Below are 19821 nucleotides of genomic sequence, written 5' to 3'. Positions count from 1 at the left end.
ACACATATATAATTTAATCTTGCTATTATTGTATTGGGTAGTTCTATCAATCATCTTTAAACCAAAAAAAAACTTTTTCAAAAGGAAATTCTATAAAAGTAAGAATATTATGGGAAGTTTTATTTAAAACTGATAGAATGCATATAGAAACAATAAAGTCAGCAAATTGTGCTCAATTAAAATAAAATACTGCAGATTTTAAATGTCCATTCTTTAAACAGTATTACATTATCATACTATGCTTAATGGTTATTTCAAACAACAAATACATGAGTCTACAAATGCATTCCACATTCAACAGTTTTTTTATTGAGTGCCTACTATGTACCAAGCAACATGCAGTTATGTGCTAAGAATACATCAAAGAGCAAGCATACAGCTATCAATAGCCATTTCAGTTAAGCAAGACAATAAGTTCTACAGATCTGCTGTGCAATACTGTAGTCACAGTTACCAATACTATATTGTACATTTAAAAACTGGTTGAAAGGGTAGATTGCATGCTGTGTTCTTGCCACTATGAAGTAAATTTCAGACAAAATAGGAACAAAAGAACAAAACACAAAAAACCCACTCTGATTAAATTAAGTCTAGTGGCAAATATATGGAAATATATATACAGAAAAATGTTAATTGAAAATGCAGAATACATAATAATATACAGAAATTATATTGCTATATAAAGTAAATATGTGCATCAACTAATGTGATTTAGAAGCAAGTGTTTAATATTCATTTGATTATTTTTGTTAAATATTATGTTAATATTTGCATTAAAATTTTAAGAGTGAAATGCTAAAAATGTTTTCCATCTAGTTCCATCTAGGAACATCCAACAACTCATTTCTGTAATTTACTTACTGAAGACTATTTATTATTATTAATTTATTTCAATATTAAAATAATGGCTACTTCTAGTCTAATGGAGGACCCAGGCAAGTTACTTGGTCATTGATACAGTGTAATGAATGCCATGATTGGGAGAAATAGAATGGGCCTTAATCTCATGTGCCTAGCTTCATCAAAGGAGATGGACATAAGTTTACATAAAGGGCATAAAGAAACATTCACTACAGTAGCCATCCCACAAATAGAAGAAATAGGAGAAACACTTGAGGCATTTAGGGTCTAATAGGACAATAATCTATGTATCTGATCTAAACACGATCATATTTAAAATAAAACTAAACCATTGGAGAAAAAAGTAAATAAAAAAATTTTGATACTGTGTGCTTTTTCTCTTATTTCACTTTCTTCCAGAAGTCAGTGGGTTTTGAGATACATCCATTGGTAAAATACTTGTCACGGGCATAGGTTGGTGATTCTGACATTTGAACATGGCAAACATCGCCTTCCGAAATCTACAGTAAAAAAAGGGGAAATCTGGCATTATCCTATAATGATTTGGAACTATTAAAGCATTTTCAAATATGGCTAAGATGCCTCTACTGCTAATTGACATCTCCAAATAAATTTCTGCCTCCAACTTTAAAAGCATTCATAGGGGCGCCTGGGTGGCTCAGTCGATTAAGCAGCCGACTTCGGCTCAGGTCATGATCTCGCGGTCCGTGAGTTCGAGCCCCGCGTCAGGCTCTGTGCTGACTGCTCAGAGCCTGGAGCCTGTTTCAGATTCTGTGTCTCCCTCTCGCTGACCCTCCCCTGTTCATGCTCTGTCTCTCTCTGTCTCAAAAATAAATAAAACGTTAAAAAAAAATTTTTTTTAAATAAAAAAAAAAAGCATTCATAAATGTTTAAGGTATATGGTACAGTTAAAGACCAGTTTTACACCACTGATTATAAATATTGAAGGCATTTAATACAAATCAATAATTATGCCTGTTTAAGATGACACTTCTAATGTCAATTACAGTTTACTTGAACCAAGGATGTGTGTTTCATGCATTTGTTCTTCTGAACAAAGGCCAGTTGAAATTAAGGGGAGCTTGAAAATGACTAATCTTTCCAAAAGAACTACCAATAGGCTCTGAATTTAAAATGTGTTCTTGGGGCGCCTCGGTGGCTCAGTCCGTTAAACCTCTGACTCTTGATTTCAGCTCAAGTCGTGATCTCACAGTTCGTGAAATAAAGCCCTGCCATCAGGCTCAACGCTGACAGCGAGAAGCCTACTTGAGATTCTTTCTCTGACTTTCCCCTGCTAACTTAGGCATGCATGTGCACCCTTTCTCTCAAAATAAATAAAAATGTGTTCGTTATTCTTATGTGGTCTGTTTGCTCTTAAAAGTTTTTGTTTCCCTGTATTCCTGTAGCTAAAGCTGCTCTACCAAACATGTGCCTAAATAACGTAAGTTTAATAGAAGCATCGCTGGCATTCCAGGATCAAATTACCTGACCTCTACTGAGATTTTTCTTATCAAATATTTAAGGACAATAAATTAGTTATTCCACCTTTCTGCAGTAACAGGAAATAAAATAATCTAAGCTTCACAGAGGAAATCTTGCTGAGTCCCAACAAGGGGGGAGAGGGGAGAGTGGGGGATTCTTTATTATCCTGAATGACTACCCACCCCTGAAGTCCTTTTATTTCAGCACTGGGTTTTTCTCTTGCATCTGAATGTCTTCTGTTCTAATATACAACTACCCACTTATGGAGTTCAACGTTGTCTTCTTCACCTTGTCCCTTTTCTGGTAATAGAACCACTCTTTTCTTTGGAAAATCAATTCCATGTATTTTGGGTGGGGTAACCACGAGAACTAAGCTGAGCCCACTAACAACTTTCCAGCAGCTTTTCGGCCAGGGAGCTGTCTGAGACGAAACTCGAATTTGGAAAAGCTTAGATGGTAGAACTTGGGTCTTGTGTTGCTGTGATCATCTCACCCCCATGTGGGAAGAGGCTCTCATAGAACTGGAGCTCTAGGCATTTAAGGGCCTAGATGCTTCTCCAGTTGCATGAGCCAAATAATTTTTACACTAGTTTGAAGTGAATTTCTGTCAGTCTCCAACCCCCCTAATTTTTTTTTAACATTCTTTCTATATCTGTTTTTTTTTTAAAGCATTTTAGACATTACTTACTTTTTATTAGCAACCACATAAATACAGGGATTGTAGAATGTAGAAGATTTTGCAAATAGTGGAGCTATGATGGCCATTGAGGGAGGGATCTTCTTTGGGTCACCAAAAGAAGCCCATAAGCACACGATGGAATAAGGGGACCACGCCACCAGAAACATAAATATCATTATCACAGACATCTGTAAAATAAATCAATATTTGGCAAACCCAATATCTAAAATATTGAAATTTTTTAATTTTTTTGATGTTTATTTTTGAGAGAGAGAGAGAACAGGAAAGGGGCAGAGAGAGAGGGAGAGAGAAAGAAGACAAAGAATCTGAAACAGGCTCCAGGCTCCAAGCTATCAGCACAGAACCTGATGTGGGGCTCAAACTCACGAACTGGCAGATCGTGACCTGAGCTGAAGTCGGATGCTAAACTGGCTGAGCCACCCAGGCACCCCAAAAACTGAATTTTTCCAAACCTCATTGTACTTTGCTTATGTGCCTGAAGTCCTCTATGATAACAAGAACTTATTAAATGAGTAGAATGTTATACAGATGTAAAGGATGTCCTCTTTATCTGGGAAAGGAAGAATACAAAAGCTGGCTTTGATGAAAGGCACATGAAAACCCACTCTTAACCCATTTCTAGTAATTGTGCTATGGACTGCTGGCATTGTGCTTTTTCCTCTCACTCTCATTATTTGCTAATCTAAAAACTAACTTTCTCACTTTCTAAGTTCAATCTTGAAAAGACCAAAGTCGTATATTGAGTTCATTGTATTGTAATACAGAAGCTCCACATAGATGTACAGTGCAGATAGTTTTGTAACGCAGCTCCCTTGCATCTCCTTTATATAAAAAATTATAATTTTTACATTGTTCCTTATTGATTGTCCACTAAAATGATAGAAAGAGGTTTAAAAAGATCTAAACCCTTAAGGTCTGAGAATCACAGATTAGACAATAGCCTTGTAAAAATTAAAACTGAATAACCATTGGGCAAGCATCAAATTATTTATCAGACACAAGAATAATTTAAAAATAAATTTAAAAAACTTTTAAAAGTACCATCAGTGAGGGAACATGAAATAGAGACTAATCCATTACGCAGAACTTCAGAAAGTCCCTGGAATTGGAGGTAACAGCTAACTCTGAATGTAGGGCAGCACATGGAACTTAAAATAGCAGAACTCATTGAAATCTGCAAAAACAGACAAACTTCTGAATCCCCTTACCATTCCACCATGCAGCTGCCCCATCCCCTCCCCAGAAGAATCCCAGAGCTTCAGTCTAAGAGGTAGGAAACTATAGGATCTTGGGCTTAGCAGAGAGCTGGAGCACTGTAAGAAAGGGGTGCTGCATGCTGTCTGTCCCCTCCCTGCTCTGAGCCATGAGAATCTGGGAAACAGACTTGTGCTTCCCACTAAGGAACATGAAAGAATCTCCTTGGGAACTGACCAGCCCAGGAGAAAATACCTGGAGATACACAGTGTCAGAAATTCCCCCCAAGGAAACATCCCAGTGAGGAGCAGTCCAGAGCTCACAATCAGCTTTTTAGTGTATCACTTTTAAATATGTAGGAGACAGTCGCTGACCACCAGATATTGAGGAAACAAACTGACAGGCAGAGACAAAAATGGTGTGTGTGTGTGTGTATCTATCTAATGTATATATATAAATTATATACATATATATGTACCTAAACACACACACACACACACACACACCACAATGGAATATCACTTACCCATAGAAAGAATGAAACTTTGCCATTTGCAACATGGATGGACCCAGAGGGTATTATATTATGCTAAGTGAAATAAGTCAGACAGAGAAAGACAAATGCCATATGATTCCACCTATATGTGGAATCTAAGAAACAAAACCAAATGAACAAACAGACAGACAGAAATAGACTCATCAATATGGAAAGCGTGGTTGCCAGAGGGGAGAAACATAGGGGATGAGTAAAATAGGTGAGGAGAATTAAGAGGTACAAACTTCCAGTTATAAAATAAATAAGTCATAGAGGTGAAAGTACAGCATAGGGAACATAGTCAATAATATTACAATGACATTTAATGGTGACAGATAGTAACTACAATTATTGTGGTGAACATTGTATCATGTAGAGAATCATTGAATCACTATGTTGTACACCGTACACCTGAAACTAATATAACATTGTATGCCAACTATACTTCAATGATAATTCTTTTTTTTAAAAAGATACCAAAAAATGATGCAGAAATTCAGGGGAAACAAATATGTGATGAACAGAAATGAGAGAAGATACATATCCATAAAACAAGAAGAGGGGGCTATTGAAAAGGAGTAGAGGGTGTAAACTAATTCTTTTTATCTATAAAAAATGGGCTTTCTCCTATGCCCTATCTATAAAAGAAAGAGGAGAATTTTTAAAATGCAATAGAAAAGTTGAACAATGTGATTAGCCAGGATCAGGGTACTGAGGTGAGTCATGCAAGCTCAGGGTGAGATCCTATCTTTATTTAAAATTTTATATTTTGTTCAGTGAGTTTCTGACATTAATTTTGATTTTTTTAAAAAATGCTACATTAACTGGAGCACCTGGGTGGCTCAATCAGTTAAGCATCAGACTTCGGCTCAGGTCACGATCTCACGGTTGGTGAGTTTGAGCCTCGTGTCAGGCTCTGTGCTGACAGCTTGGAGCCTGGAGCTTGCTTGGGATTCCGTGTCTCCCTCTGTACACCTCCCCTACACTCACTGTGTGTCTCTGTCTCAAAAATAAATAAGCATTAAAAAAAATAATAAAAATACATTAACTACTTTGTGTGTTGGGGGGGGGGTGGGGATTACTGAGTTTTGTGGTGCCTGATTAAATTTTGCACCCGGGGCACCTGGGTGGCTTGGTCGGTTAAGCATCTGACTTCAGCTCAGGTCATGATCTCACGGTCCATGAGTTCGAGCCCCGTGTTGGGCTCTGTGCTGACGGCTCAGAGCCTGGAGCCTGTTTCAGATTCTGTGTCTCCCTCTCTCTCTGCCCCTCCCCTGTTCATGCTCTGTCTCTCTCTGTCTCAAAAAAATAAATAAACGTTTAAAAAAAAAATTAAATTTTGCACCCAAGTCTTGAGCCTCATTTTTCTCACCCAACCCCAGACATAGACATGGTTGAGGAAATCTCTCAGAAAGAAACAAACGGAAACAAAGCTCAAGACAGAGACAACATAGGAGAGAAAATTTAAGAAAATTAGAAGGTAAATCCAGGAAATTTAATATTAAAAAAAAAAAGGACTTCCAGAAAAAGAGAACAGGAAAAACAAAACAGAGAGAGGAAATCGCCAGAGAAATAATACAAGAAGTCTCCCAGAAGGGGAGGACCTGAGTCTTCATATTGAAAGAACTCACCAAGTACCCAGCACATGGTGAATAAAGAGCCCCATCAAGGCACATCTGCATGAAATTCTAGAAAATTGGAGACACAGAAATGATCCTTCAAGCTTCCAGAGAGAATGCATAGATCACTACAAAGGGACTGTCACAAGCATGCTGTCAGCCTTCGTAATAGCAACACCGGAAGCTGGGAAGCTATAAGGCAATGCTTTCAAAACTCTTTGAAAATCGTTTTCTACTTAAAATTCCATACAAGGCAAACAGTCAAATATAATCATAGAATTAAGACATTTTTCAGGCAACAAAATCTTTAAAAAATATACCTCCCTATAATCTCAGAAATCTACTTGAGAATGTGTTCCACCAAATGAGAGAGTAACCAAGAAAAAGGAAGATACGCAAGCCAGAATACAGGTGATTCAACCCAGGAAAGAGGCCAAAGACATTCCCAGTTGGTGATAAAGACATCTGAGGATGCTGGCAGTGGTCTTAGAGAAGGGCCAGTATAGAGCAGGACACTTGGAAGTGCCAGGAGGGACTGTTCCAAAAAAAAAAAAAAAAAAAAAAAAAAAAGGATAAAATCAATTAGTCTCTGATGCATTTGAAAATATTGAGAGGAGGGGCGCCTGGGTGGCTCAGTTGGTTAAGCGACCGACTTCGGCTCAGGTCACGATCTCACAGTCCATGAGTTCAAGCCCCGCGTCGGGCTCTGTGCTGACAGCTCAGAGCCTGGAGCCTGTTTCAGATTCTGTGTCTCCCTCTCTCTCTGCCCCTACCCTGTTCATGCTCTGTCTCTCTCTGTCTCAAAAATAAATAAACGTTAAAAAAAAAAATTTTTTTTTTAAAAGAAAAAAAAAAGAAAATATTGAGAGGAGATTGGCACTTCTGGTAGGGAGTTAAGAGATGAATTGGCAATAGGTACACAGAACAGTAACCATAACTATGGTGGTGGGGAGGGTAGGACAGATGGGGAGCAGAAGAGGAGACAGAGAGGAGGAGGGAGGAAGAAAGAAAGGAATGAATTATTTACCCCAAAAGAAAAACAATTTGTTTAAAAAAATACAAATCACAGAACCTTACAGAGGTCTGCAATAAACAAAATTTAGGTAGTTACGATAATGTAAAATAATGTAACCAAATATTAACATTATACTGACAAGATGAGGAAAAAAGGTTGGGGTAGAGGAGTGGGAAAGATGATATAAGAGAGAGAAATTCTCATTGTCCATAGTGGGAAAATCAAGAGTAATAGCAAATAAAAATATCCAAAACAGCAGATAAACACATCATTTAGAAATATGGAGGCAGGGACGCCTGGGGGCTCAGTCGGTTAAGCATCTGCCTTCAGCTCAGGTCATGATCTAATGGTTCATGGGTTCGAAACCCCACGTGGGGCTCTGTGCTGACAGCTCAGAGCCTGGAGCCTGCTTTGGATTCTCTGTGTCCCTCTCTCTGCCCCTCCACCACTCGCGCTCTGCCTCTCTCTGTCTCTGTCTCTCTCAAAAAATGAATAAACATTAAAAGAAAGAAAGAAATATGAAGGCAAACAAGAAAAAGAGCCAGGGAATAAGAATCAGGTGTTGGGGAGAGGTGATTATAATATAGACCACATATGTGTAAAAGCTCCATTGCAAAAACATTTTAAGGATTTTAATCTTACCTTTGTCACATCTACCTGATTTGACCAATCTCTGTTGAGGTATCCAGTGCAGTTACTAGTATCATGGCATTTAATGGTTTGAGTGACATGGTAATAACAGTAAAACATCACTGTCAAGGGTACAATAAAATTTATCGCAATAACTGTCATCGTGAAAGAAACAAAAGATCTGAAAACAAGAAAAGGGAATCATTAAATCACTACTTGTTTAAAGTGCTAAATAGGGCAAAGGAAATAGGACAATATTAAAAATAATACTAGCACTGTTAAACAGTCACTGTATTATTAAATAGCTTAGGAAGGATATTTAACTAATTCCTTTAGACTAGGAGTTGGCAAAGTGTAGCCTACAGGCCACGCCCAGCCTTGTCATCCGTCTTTGTAAATTAAATTTTATTGGAACTACATTCATTTATATACTATCTATGGCTGCTTTCACAGGCAGGCTTGAACAATTATAACAGAGACAGTCTTGTCTGTAAAGCATAAAAATATTTACTATTGCCCCTTTACAGAAAAATCTTAAATTTAGATTCAGAAATTTTCTACTTGTTTTTCTGAGTAGTCTTCCGTTTTCTTTAATAAACGAAGTTACCCTCTTTTTCCTGGTAAATACAGAGAAGCAAAACTAACAAACAAGCGAATCCTTACAGTGACTGCTTTTGCTGTGTAATTTCAGCTTTATCACCAGACTATCTTGAAAAGATAGTAGGGACTCAGCCTGGGCTTCCCGCAGAGCTGCATGCTGTCTAGCGATATTAACACTCCCTTTTCCCTTTTGGATTCTATCTCTGAGTTACAAATACCAAAAGGGTGCTTCTGTGCCCACTTTGGTGCCACGGGAGAGGATGTAAAAGGGTAAGGGGAACAAGGGAGCTGGATGGCCTTTACTTGCAAACAAGAGTAATTCAATGCTGGATTCACATGTCACCACCAAGGAAGCACTTTGCCACACTCTGATTGGAAAACATTTGACCTGACCTTAAATTTGAAATGGTGAGAAAATGTCTACATTAGAAGTATTTGATTATAAAGTGTAAATGTGTCTCTTACGCATCATTTTTCCTCCAGTTTATGGTACAAGTAGCCCCAGTAGGATCTGGGGTATAACTAGCCCACCCTATGATAGGCATCAAAGCCCAAAAGAGGCCATTGAGCCAGGCCCCCAGAATCATGCTGATGTAAGTGTTGGTGGTCATTCTTCTTCCTATTAACAAACAGATGAAATATTAGCATCATTTGCCAGTGATGAATTCATACCTCCACTTTGTTTTTTACTAACTATTCAAATTTGTTGTCAAGTAGATTCTTTGCAAAGCACTTTAATTCATTCAGAGGCCTATCTATGTGAATTTATATTCAGAAAAGAAAATGGCATTTAAGCCAAAACCTGAATGATAAAAAGGGTCAGCCAGAGGACAAGCAGGGAGAAACACTTTCCAGGCCTAGGGAAATAGCATTTACAAAGATCCCAAAGTGGGAAAGGCCTTGTCCAGTACTCCAAAGTGAGAGGCCCTAGCCAAAGCTGGAAAGATAGCCAGGGGCCAGACCACACAGGCCCTTGGAGGCTGTGCTATGAAATTTGGATTTTATTGTAATTATAATAGGAAATCATTGAAACTTTTGAACAAGGATTCTCAGACAAATAAGACTGACCATGATTACAATTCATTACACACACACACACACACACACACACACACACACACATATATATGCATGTGTGTATATGTATACATACACAAACACACACACACATACAAAATGTATATGTATATATATATATATATATATATATATGTGTATATATATATATGTATATATATATATATATATGGGTGGTTTTTTTTTTACATTTATATTTTAAAGTAAATGTGTGTTAAGTGGTACTTAGGCAGGAAGTACCTTCCATTGAGAAAGTTGAGAGAAGTGCTATACCTGAGTTAGGACTGCAGATGGTCAGGTATCGATCCATAGCCACAACAGTGAGTAATCCAATACTTGCCATTCCAAAAAAGATATTCAACCCAGCATAAATCTAAAAATCAAAATCGGAAAGAACCCACTATTCTACATGCCCTCCCAAGAGATATTTACATTTTTATTCCAGTGTTAGAATATATTTTAGATACATTGAATGTTTTTTATTTTAATAATTTTAAAATACATTTTCCATTGTCATATTGTAACTGGCTTATTAAAGGCATTTATGGAAAGTGCTTTAGGACTTCACTAATTAAAATAAAATGTTAAGACTTAAAGTAATACTTCTATACAACATATTCTATTAACAGAGTAAAAAACAAACTATAAATGAGGTACAATGCATATAACCAACAAAATACTAGTGTTTATAAGGTAGACAATTCAACAAGGGGAAAAGACAAACAGAAAAATGAGTGATTCACACAAGAGGGAATCTGAATATTTATGACATAAGATGTAAACCACAATATGTATTCAAAGAAGTGCAAATTGTAAGATACCATTTAGACACATAAAAATGATGAAAAAAAAATTAGAAGTCTGACAGTCCCAAGCATTAGGGAGAATGTGGAATCATAGAAGTTTTCCTAATTGGCATACCCATTTTGGAGAGCAATTTGGGCACATCTAGTGAAGTTGAAGGTGAATATTCTCTACAACCCTCTCCTGAGAAATATATTTAAAGAAACTCTCACATATTGTAGGAGACATGAATAGGAATGTTCATTGAAGCCTTGTTGGTGAAAGAAGAACATGGGGGATAAATACTCAATAACAGAAAAAAAGTACATTCGGGTATGTTCATAAAATGGAATATCATGTAGCAGTTAAATTGAGTACATCCAACAACATGTATAAACCTCAAAAACATGAAGATTGTATAACACAAACAATACATCATTTATACAGAATTTAAAATATCCATGCAGTTTAGTTTATGTACACCTAAATATGTACTAAGATAGAAAAACATTCATGGGAAAGAAGGAAATATGATTGGATATGGTGCGCAATGGCCTTCAACAGTATTTTTCAAGTTTTATATCTTTAAAAAGCAAAACAACCTGAAGCACATATTGCAAAACCTTAAGATCTGACAAAACTAGGTGGTACACACATGAGTATTCATTATTCTCTATTACATTGTATTCTCTATTTTATAATTTTTAAAATAGTAAACTTTTTAAAATAGTAAACTGATTTTAAAAATCAGGCCAAAAGTCATGTCTGCCTACTAGGATATGCAAATTAATATTTATATATTTTCTTGCCAGTAAAATTAATAGTAGATATAATTAATAGCAACTCCATTGGAGGACTTTCCATAGGGGAAAAAACCTGATAGCTTAACTGTATTACTTAGATATTATGATATTGTCATTAAATATTAAATATTGTCATTAAATATTGTTTCAAATGTAAATAGGATATTTCTTTTTGAATATGCAAATTTTTACTTTTCTTCTCTAGCTGAATGCTAATTTTTTTGTTTTTTCCTTTGGGTCGGGGAAATTTCGAAAACATAATAATTGCTACCAAGGTCATTTCTCTTATTAAAGAATATATTTCCCAGTCACTCCTGAAGTTCTTTTCAGTAAGAGCGCTTTATCTATTATCCTATGTGATCTTATTTGATTGAAACCTGTGGGAATTTTTTTAGACATTTAAATTTACATCTCTTTAATCTATTTTATTTTCCTTTCATCCCAAAGGATCTCCAATACCTGACATCCTGCATATCCAAATTTCCAACTTCCATACAGATCTGAAGCTGCAGACATGGGATATCCAATGCTACTGACTCCTATGTCAGTAACAGCCAGGTTAATGATAATTGCATTTGTGGGAGTCCGAAGTTCCTTGTACTTAATGAAGATGCCCAGAACTATTATGTTGCTGAGAATACTTATCATACCTGAGAACACATAAAAAAAAAAAATCACTTTTTTTAATTTGAGTGTTTAAAAGTAGTATCAAAATTAAATATTTAAGCCCCTTCAAATAGCAAATCCATTTTAATTCATTCATTTGAGGAGCTTCAACTGTTCTTAAAACTGTAATATCTTCACAGCCTTTTTGTGCAATAGAAATAATAAAATAACAAAGAATTTACCAATTGCATAAATAGCACTGAAGGCTGGTTAATCACTCTCCCCTTGAAATTGCTCCTTTATCTTTCATAATACCACCCCTGCTGATTTTTAAGATATATGTATGACCATACCATCTCTTTTGGCAGTCTAACTTCCTCCTCCTCCTTCCTGAGGCCTGAAGCTTTCTCTCTCTCAAGTTTCCTTTCTCGAGCCTCAACTATGATTCTGTCCTAACAGCTCTTCTGTCTCGTTCCAGCCCTGACCCATGCTCCAGTTCCTTATCCCTTTTCCTTCAACTCATTGTCATTAAACATTTATTAGGGATCTATCATGTATAAGATCAGATGATTGTTCCAATATTTCTTGAAATTCATCATGTTCAAATCAAAGCATCCAACACACACACTCACTCACACACATCTGTAGAATGCACACTGTAAGGTTTGCCTATCCAAAAAGGAAGTCAAGCTGGCTTTTAAGTACATTGAGAAGCTTCACAGGTGATAACACGCTAGTCAAATTTCCACAAACTAGGATCTGATTCTTAGCCTTGCAGGTCCCAAAACTCATTGTTGTCAATGCCCTGGAACAGGCTGGACTCAGGTAGATAGATGACTGAACTTCATAATCAGAATGGCCGTGTATTAATATACAATAAGCAATATTGTTGAGTGGACCAGACACGTATGTTAGCCCAATTAACAACCTACATGCTGCAAAGGATGTGTAAATATCCCAGATGTGGGTCATACCAGGTCCTAACAGTGGGGATGGGGAAGTATTTTGGCTGAGAGAGGCTAGAGCCATTACCAGATTCCTGGGGGCTAAAAGAGGGGTAAGCAGTAACACAGAGTTGTATTCACCATTATGAAGAGTACAACTGGTGTGCAGTCCCCAGCAGTTCTAATGAGGGAAGGTTTTCAAGCACCAACACACAAAAGTATCAGCTGGGGAAGAACTTCTTGGCACCCTCATCCAAAACTTCCTTTTAGCATCCTGTCACGCTAAGCTTCCAGATTCCCATTCTTTCCCTTCCTTGCTGGGGCAGAATAAGCTTGCTACAACATAGAATTAATGTTTCTTCTCAGAACTTTCAATACTCTCCACTGGCTGTAGGATAAAAGCCCACATGTCCCAACCTGATATTCCAGTTTTTGCCTTAATTGGTTTTCACTTTCTTTAAGCAAATTTCCTCACTTGTCAAAACAAGCCCTCCATTCTAGTTATTTATCAAATACACAAGGCTTGTTGTAAATTTTGACTCCAATTTCTTCCACTTGGAACAACGTACTTTTCTCCTGTACCTATTCAATCAAATGCTACCTATCCTTCAAAGTTCTATTCAAGCCCAGTTCTACCCTAGGGCCTTCCCCTACCCACAGTATACTCTCTTCTCTAAATTCCCAAAGTGCTTGCTTAGATTATACATTATTAATCTTATGTAATGATATATTCTTTAACGTTTATATATTCTTAGTCTTCCCATCTAGATTTCAGGCTCCTAACGACTCCTGTGTTCTATGAGTATGTGGCATATAGATTTATTTAATAAACAGACCACAACTAAAACTCATATTGTTTCATTTCTATTATTCCTGCAAAGCATAAGTAAGGCATAGTGATAGCAAATTTGATGATTCTTTGGCTCTATTTTTATTTTTTTAAGATTAAAAAAAAATTTTTTTTGTTTGTTTACTTATTTTTGAGAGAGACAGAGTGTGAGCAGCGGAGGGGCAGAAGGAGGACACAGAATTTGAAGCAGGTTCTGGGCTCCGAGCTGTCAGCACAGAGCCCACCGTGGGGATTGAACCCACGAACTGCAAGATCATGACCTGAGCCGAAGTTGGACGCTTAACCAACTGAACCACCCAATGCACCCCTTAAGATTTTATTTTTAAGTTATCTCTACACCCAACTTGGAGGTGGAACGCACAACCCTGAGATCAAAGGCAACATGCTGTGCCCAATGAGCCAGCCAAGGGCCCGCTCTTTGGCTCTATTTTTTGCATTAAGTATTATAGCATGCATACAAGAAATACTCCAAAAAGTAATGAATCGAAGAATCTTTCTAAGCTAATTATAAATTTGATGTTTTAAAAGTTCAGATAAAACATAGTACAGTAAGTTGTTGCCTACCAAGTACACAGCCAGAATAGAGTTAACTGTACTTCTGGGGAGGTCTTAGATATAATGGGGGATATGTGGTAAACAAGTTAGCCCTTTATTTGCTCAGCAGCTATCTCAAGCTCTCTGCTCTATTTCTCAAACTGCAGATATTTTCTAAGGAGTAGATAATAATAGATCATTTAATAGTTCAGTCTACATTAATTCCCCCTTGGCTTCTGTGGCTTTCTTTCAATCTCTTTGGTAGATCTTACTTAATCTATATCTGGCCTTTATTTCTCCATCTCTACCTTATTAAATATGTGCATTGTCCAAGTTTCTGTACCAGACCCTTTCTTTTCACATTCAGTACATAATCTTGAGTGATTTCATACATATCCAAGTCTATATGCTGATCCCTTTCCAGATCGATCTCATAAAATTCAAACCCACGTGTCCAGCTTTTTACTGGACATCTCTCAAACTGAACCCAGAGACTTTTCTCCTACTGCCTCAAACCTATTCCTCCCCAGGTGTTTTCCTATCTTGGTGAATAGCTTCACCATCTAACCAGGAGCCCCAAACAGAAACCTCGTCACCTTTGATATCCCCTCTCCTTCTCCTTCAATTGCCACACCCAACCATCAATTCTAAATTTTGGCTCTTGAGTGTGTCTATTTCTTTCTATCCCCATTGCCACTTGTCCCTCCTCAGGATCCTTCTTAATCTTAATCACACAGGGGCCTCCTATGTGGACTCTTAGCTACTAATATATAGCACATTTCTAAAATGCAAGTGGAATCACATTATTCAATGACTCATCACCCTTATGATTTAGGTGATTCTTCATTACCTGGTACACAGCCTCCTCTGCAGCCTAATATCTCTTGCCCTTCACTTTACAATTCATTCATAATGAATTTATTTCACATCTTTAATTTACCATGCCCTCTTGCCTCCCAGCCTTACCTGGATTAAGAGACCGTGCTCAAGTTGGTAAAAGTTTATAAGGGAAATATTAAATTGAAAATTAAAAACGAGGGGACCTGGGTGGCTCAGTCGGTTGTGCATCCAACTCTTGATTTCGGCTCAGGTTGTGATCTCATGGTTTGTGGGTTCAAGCCCTGTGTTGGGCTCTGCACTGACAGCATGGAGCCTACTTGGGATTCTCTCTCACCCCTTCTCTCTCTGTCCCCCCCCCCATCCATGTGCACTTTCTCTCAAAATAAATCTTTTTTAAAAAAGAAAAAATTAAAAACAAAAAATCTAAATAAGTTCTTGGTAAAAGTAACAAATGAAATAAATGCTTTATTCTCATAGCTTTTTTGGTTTGGGTTTGGAAAGATGAGTAGGTTTTATTAAATTAGGGGACCTAAAGAACAATAAATCTTTCAACAGAAGCATGAAGAGGTTAGATATGCTCCCTTCAGTTTATCCGAAAACCACAACCAAATAACACATACTCATCATATTCCTTAATAAAACTGACCCTTGGGGGCACCTCGGTGGCTCAATCAGTTAATTGTCCAATACTTGATTTCAGCTCAGGTCATGATCTCACGGTTTGTGGGTTCAAGCCCTGCATTGGGCTCTGCACTGACAGCCCAGAGCCTGTTTGGGATTCTCTCTCTCCCTCTCTCTGTCCCTCCTCAGCTCCCACGTGTGCTCTTCCTCTCTCTCTCCCAAAATAAATAAATGAATTTTAAAAATTAAAAATTTTAAAATTAAAAAAAAAATGACTTTTGAGGTTAGATATGAGGGCTTTAGAACCAAAATGTCTGACTTCAAATCCTGGTGTAGCTACTTAGTAGATTTGTGTGTTGGGCAAGTTACTTAAACACTTTGTGTGTATAAACAGGGAAGATAAAACTAAGTCACTGACTGACTTAGTATAAGGATGAATTATTCTATACGAGTAATTATTTAGAATAGTGCAAAAATTCAAATAACAGTAGCGGTAGTTGGTAGTGGTGGTCATCTTTGTAGTTGTAGTAAGATTGCTATTATTGTTACTGCTATGAGCACAAGAACCAGAGAGAACAATTTCTTAACAAGAAATTGTCTTTGCATGCTACTGTTTGTAAACAGGTCAAAAAAGATAGCTTTTCTTGATCATCTACAAAAAACTAACTAAACCAAAGGTTTGTATACCAAGTATTTCTATGTAATTGTGACGATTTTCTCTTTAATTAGCATATTGTTTTCTCATATTGTTTCAACCACAAAAAAAAAAAAAATCAGAAAGAAACTAGAACTTGTCCAGTCAGTACTTATCATACAGAGGTATTCAAATGAACAAGCTAGCATAGTACTAAAATTTACAAAAATTATCTGAGGAACCATAATTTCTAACACTAAAGTAATTGTGAATTATAGGGGAACTAAGCAATTATAAAGAATAAACTGAGTACCATAGGATTTGTTATACTTTTCACTCCACTTTTGAATATATTTGAACATTTTCAAACGTCAATACAAAAAATGATAAAAACCCAAGGTACAGTTACTTCTAAAACTCATTACTGAGCATAGAGTTGAAAATGAAGTTACTGCTTAGTATAAAATTTATACAATTCAACCTATACCTAAAAAAGATGAGACAGCTTCTATTGTCATTCCCCCACCCTTCTTTTTCAGTAAACACCTTTATCTTGATCCAATATACATCAATGACTGTGTGCGTGTGAGGAGAAAGAAACACATATGTGTCCAACATCTACTGTATGTGTCGTTTAAGTCATTCAGTTTTACTCTTCACAACAATCATGACAAGTATCTTATTCTTAACCTGTTTTCAGATAAGAAAATGGAAGAACACAAAGCTGAGGGAATTTGCTCACTGTTGCATAGATACTAAAGGATGAAATCCAAAGTGCAAGAGTTTTCCAATACAGCATTCTGGGAATGAGCAGAATTTCCACCTTGTCTTCAACAACAATACAGTCTGCTCTCTTTTTTTACAACTTTCATTTTCTTTCCAGGACCTTAATTAGATTTCCAGGATCTTAATTAGATTCCACCACCAAAAACAAGACGACACAGAGGATGTAGGAGAATAGTAAATGACCTAAAAATACTTTTTTGCCATGGTACACACTCTTCCCCAATAAAGCCTTAATTTGACAATGTAATAACCAAATATATGGATGATTATTAAAAAATTATTCATTTTATAGAAAACTTTTCTCAACCGCACTTCACCACTGTCACATTATTTATCAGGATTCAAAATAACTTATGGCATTAACCACCCTTCACAATGCCTTCATTTATCCTTCCATCCATGTTCTCTCACTCTACAAGCCAGGAACGGGGCAAGTAGTATCATCCCTATTGCCCACATGAGCACCCCAACTCAGAAAAGATAAGGGACTTGAAACATCTCTGATCCCATACTTTTTTCTACTGACTTATGCTGAAAAACTGTTTTTCTTCACCCATTTGAAAGAAAAATAACAGTTAATGGAGTAAACATCCATACCTGCTGTGATCAAGTAAGCTGCAACAATATTGTGTTCAGTCTGTGAAAAGACTGAGCCATCTTCATTTTTAGAGTCTGAATTGTTGTTTAAGTTATTCCTTAGCATTTTGGAGGGAAGTTGAGACAGCCCTCATAATGAGCGTTCAATGATTACAAAATGTTTTAAGAGTCGATGAAGAAGAATTTTCAGAACCAATCATTTCCACTCAAAGACCTCAGAGAAGGGCCTTTTCATAAAGGCCCTCCCTTAACAAATTTAATTGGGCTAGTGAAAGGATTTTAATTCCCAGAACAAGGCAAAAGCTTATTAGCAAAATACAGAGAAATAACAAGCACCACGCATTTTAAACAATTTGGGCAGCAGCTTAGTATCTAAGGAGATTATCAAGTGCACACTCCCATTCAAACAATAAACATACTCAAAAATCAGTGTGGGAGCTGACTTAACTGATTGTTGCTGGAAATCAGTCCTGAAATTAAGAACCAGCTTTGGTCACCTAAAACTATTCAGGTTAAGGACCCTACTTTCTGTTGAGCTATTCGAGTTTTTCCATTTCAGTTTCTTTTTCCAGAACAATTTGAATAATCAGACATAAAGAAGTAGTCTCCCTCCATCCTTCCAAATCTCACTCCCCTAAAAGTACATATTTTTTGGTGTACATCTTCTCTAATATATATTCATACTAGGATTTGAGTTTCTCCCACTTTTTTTTTCTTTTAAGCAAAAAGGGGTAGATATGCATATATAAAATCATTCTGTAACATATTTTCCCCTAAAGCCAGATCATAAATTCCAGGTCAATAAACCTAAGTCTAACCTATTAATAGCTTATATTTCATAGCATTGATATAGTTTATTTTACAATCCACCTCACTTAATTTACCCTATGCTTTGGTATGCACAAGTAATTATCTAATAATAAAAGTCACAGAATATATCAGCAAAGTATCTGGATTCAGTCATTCATCTTAAGAAATACAGGGCAATTCTAATATTTTGGACTCTTGTTAACAACCCAAAAAGTAGGTTACAGAAATGGGTTATAATCTAGCATGAAAATTTTTAGAATAAACCATTCCTACCACTTCCCCCCTCCCCATATTCTTTCTGTCATGTAATATTACTAAAATTTGATTCTTTGCAATATTTCTTTTAAATCAGTAACTTCAGAGAAATGCTAGATGCACCAAAGTTAACAGTGTAAGCATATAATAGAACCACTAGAGGGCTATATTTACCCACTGAATTTAATTTTATAACTTGGAATGGCACAGCAGGAAAGGACCCAACATAATCCTTTGTCTTAATTCTCCCAGCTATGTAGAAAATGAAGGGCAGGTTGATCTGTCCCAGATCTTACAGGTACCCGTACTCAACTTTTATAAATGTAAACTAATGCTCCAAAGAGTTATCCATACTCTGAGTGAATCTCGTCAGTATTCCAAGATCAAAATATTTTCAAATGACCCTAAAGCAATTAACACATAAGAGGAATTCTCCTTTTTTAAAAAAAAACTCTGGGTTATTGGGTTTTAAGGGTTGGCTTTGGGTTGCTTGTTTTTTTGCATTCAGTATGCAGAATAAAACAAATTGATCTTTCTTTGGTTCATAGGTTCATATTCATTTTCTTTTCTATAAGAGATTATACCTAGTTTTGGCATCCATTTAAATTTTATTTGTAAGAACTGAAGAAAAAACAATTCCAAATTTATCTGCTGTAGATAAAAGCTTTATAGTTTGAGTGTGGTAAGTACAAACTACTTTTTCATGCTTTATGACTGATGCAGAGAAGCTATACTGGGATGAGGCTTAGAATACTCTTATGTATCACTTATGTACAAAAGTGAAATGCAATAAAGGGTGCTTATGTTCTCATATACAAAAGGCAAAGATTTTGAAAAGAGGTGTTAATTATAAATAATGTTAAAGTATTGTTCTACTCACCTACTGTTTTAAAGATTAGCTATATACAGGGCACCTGAGTGGCTCAGTCAGTTAAGTGTCCAACTTCAGCTCAGGTCATGATCTCATGGTTTGTGAGTTCGGGCCCCACATCGGGCTCTGTGCTGACAGCTCAGAGCCTGGAGCCTGCTTCGGATTCTGGGTCTC

The 19821-nt window shown here is 36.6% G+C and overlaps 1 protein-coding gene and 1 long non-coding RNA gene across 4 annotated transcripts in view; one reads left to right on the top strand and one right to left on the bottom strand.

Annotated features, from left to right (window-relative positions):
- LOC125923023 (uncharacterized) overlaps nucleotides 1-17765 on the top strand; it is a 58914-nt gene extending 41149 nt beyond the window's left edge. For all 3 annotated transcript variants that reach the window (XR_007457861.1, XR_007457862.1, XR_007457863.1), the window contains 2 exons: nucleotides 11747-11857; nucleotides 17029-17765. This is a non-coding gene — a long non-coding RNA (uncharacterized LOC125923023). The remainder of the gene's footprint in view (nucleotides 1-11746; nucleotides 11858-17028) is intronic.
- RRH (retinal pigment epithelium-derived rhodopsin homolog) lies at nucleotides 25-17817 on the bottom strand. Its single transcript, XM_049631032.1, has 7 exons — nucleotides 17712-17817; nucleotides 11759-11949; nucleotides 9987-10086; nucleotides 9102-9255; nucleotides 8049-8217; nucleotides 3032-3210; nucleotides 25-1361 (listed from the first exon to the last, which is right to left on the bottom strand). Exons 1-7 carry the CDS (start codon nucleotides 17815-17817, stop codon nucleotides 1247-1249), a joined length of 1014 nt encoding a protein of 337 aa, XP_049486989.1. The 3' UTR covers nucleotides 25-1246.
- Between the last annotated feature and the right edge of the window lie 2004 nt (nucleotides 17818-19821).

This window comes from Panthera uncia, chromosome B1 (genome assembly GCF_023721935.1).
Source record: "Panthera uncia isolate 11264 chromosome B1, Puncia_PCG_1.0, whole genome shotgun sequence".
Lineage (NCBI taxonomy): Eukaryota > Metazoa > Chordata > Mammalia > Carnivora > Felidae > Panthera > Panthera uncia.
Note: the sequence above shows the minus strand (reverse complement) of the source record. Positions and strands in the feature narration are given on the sequence as shown.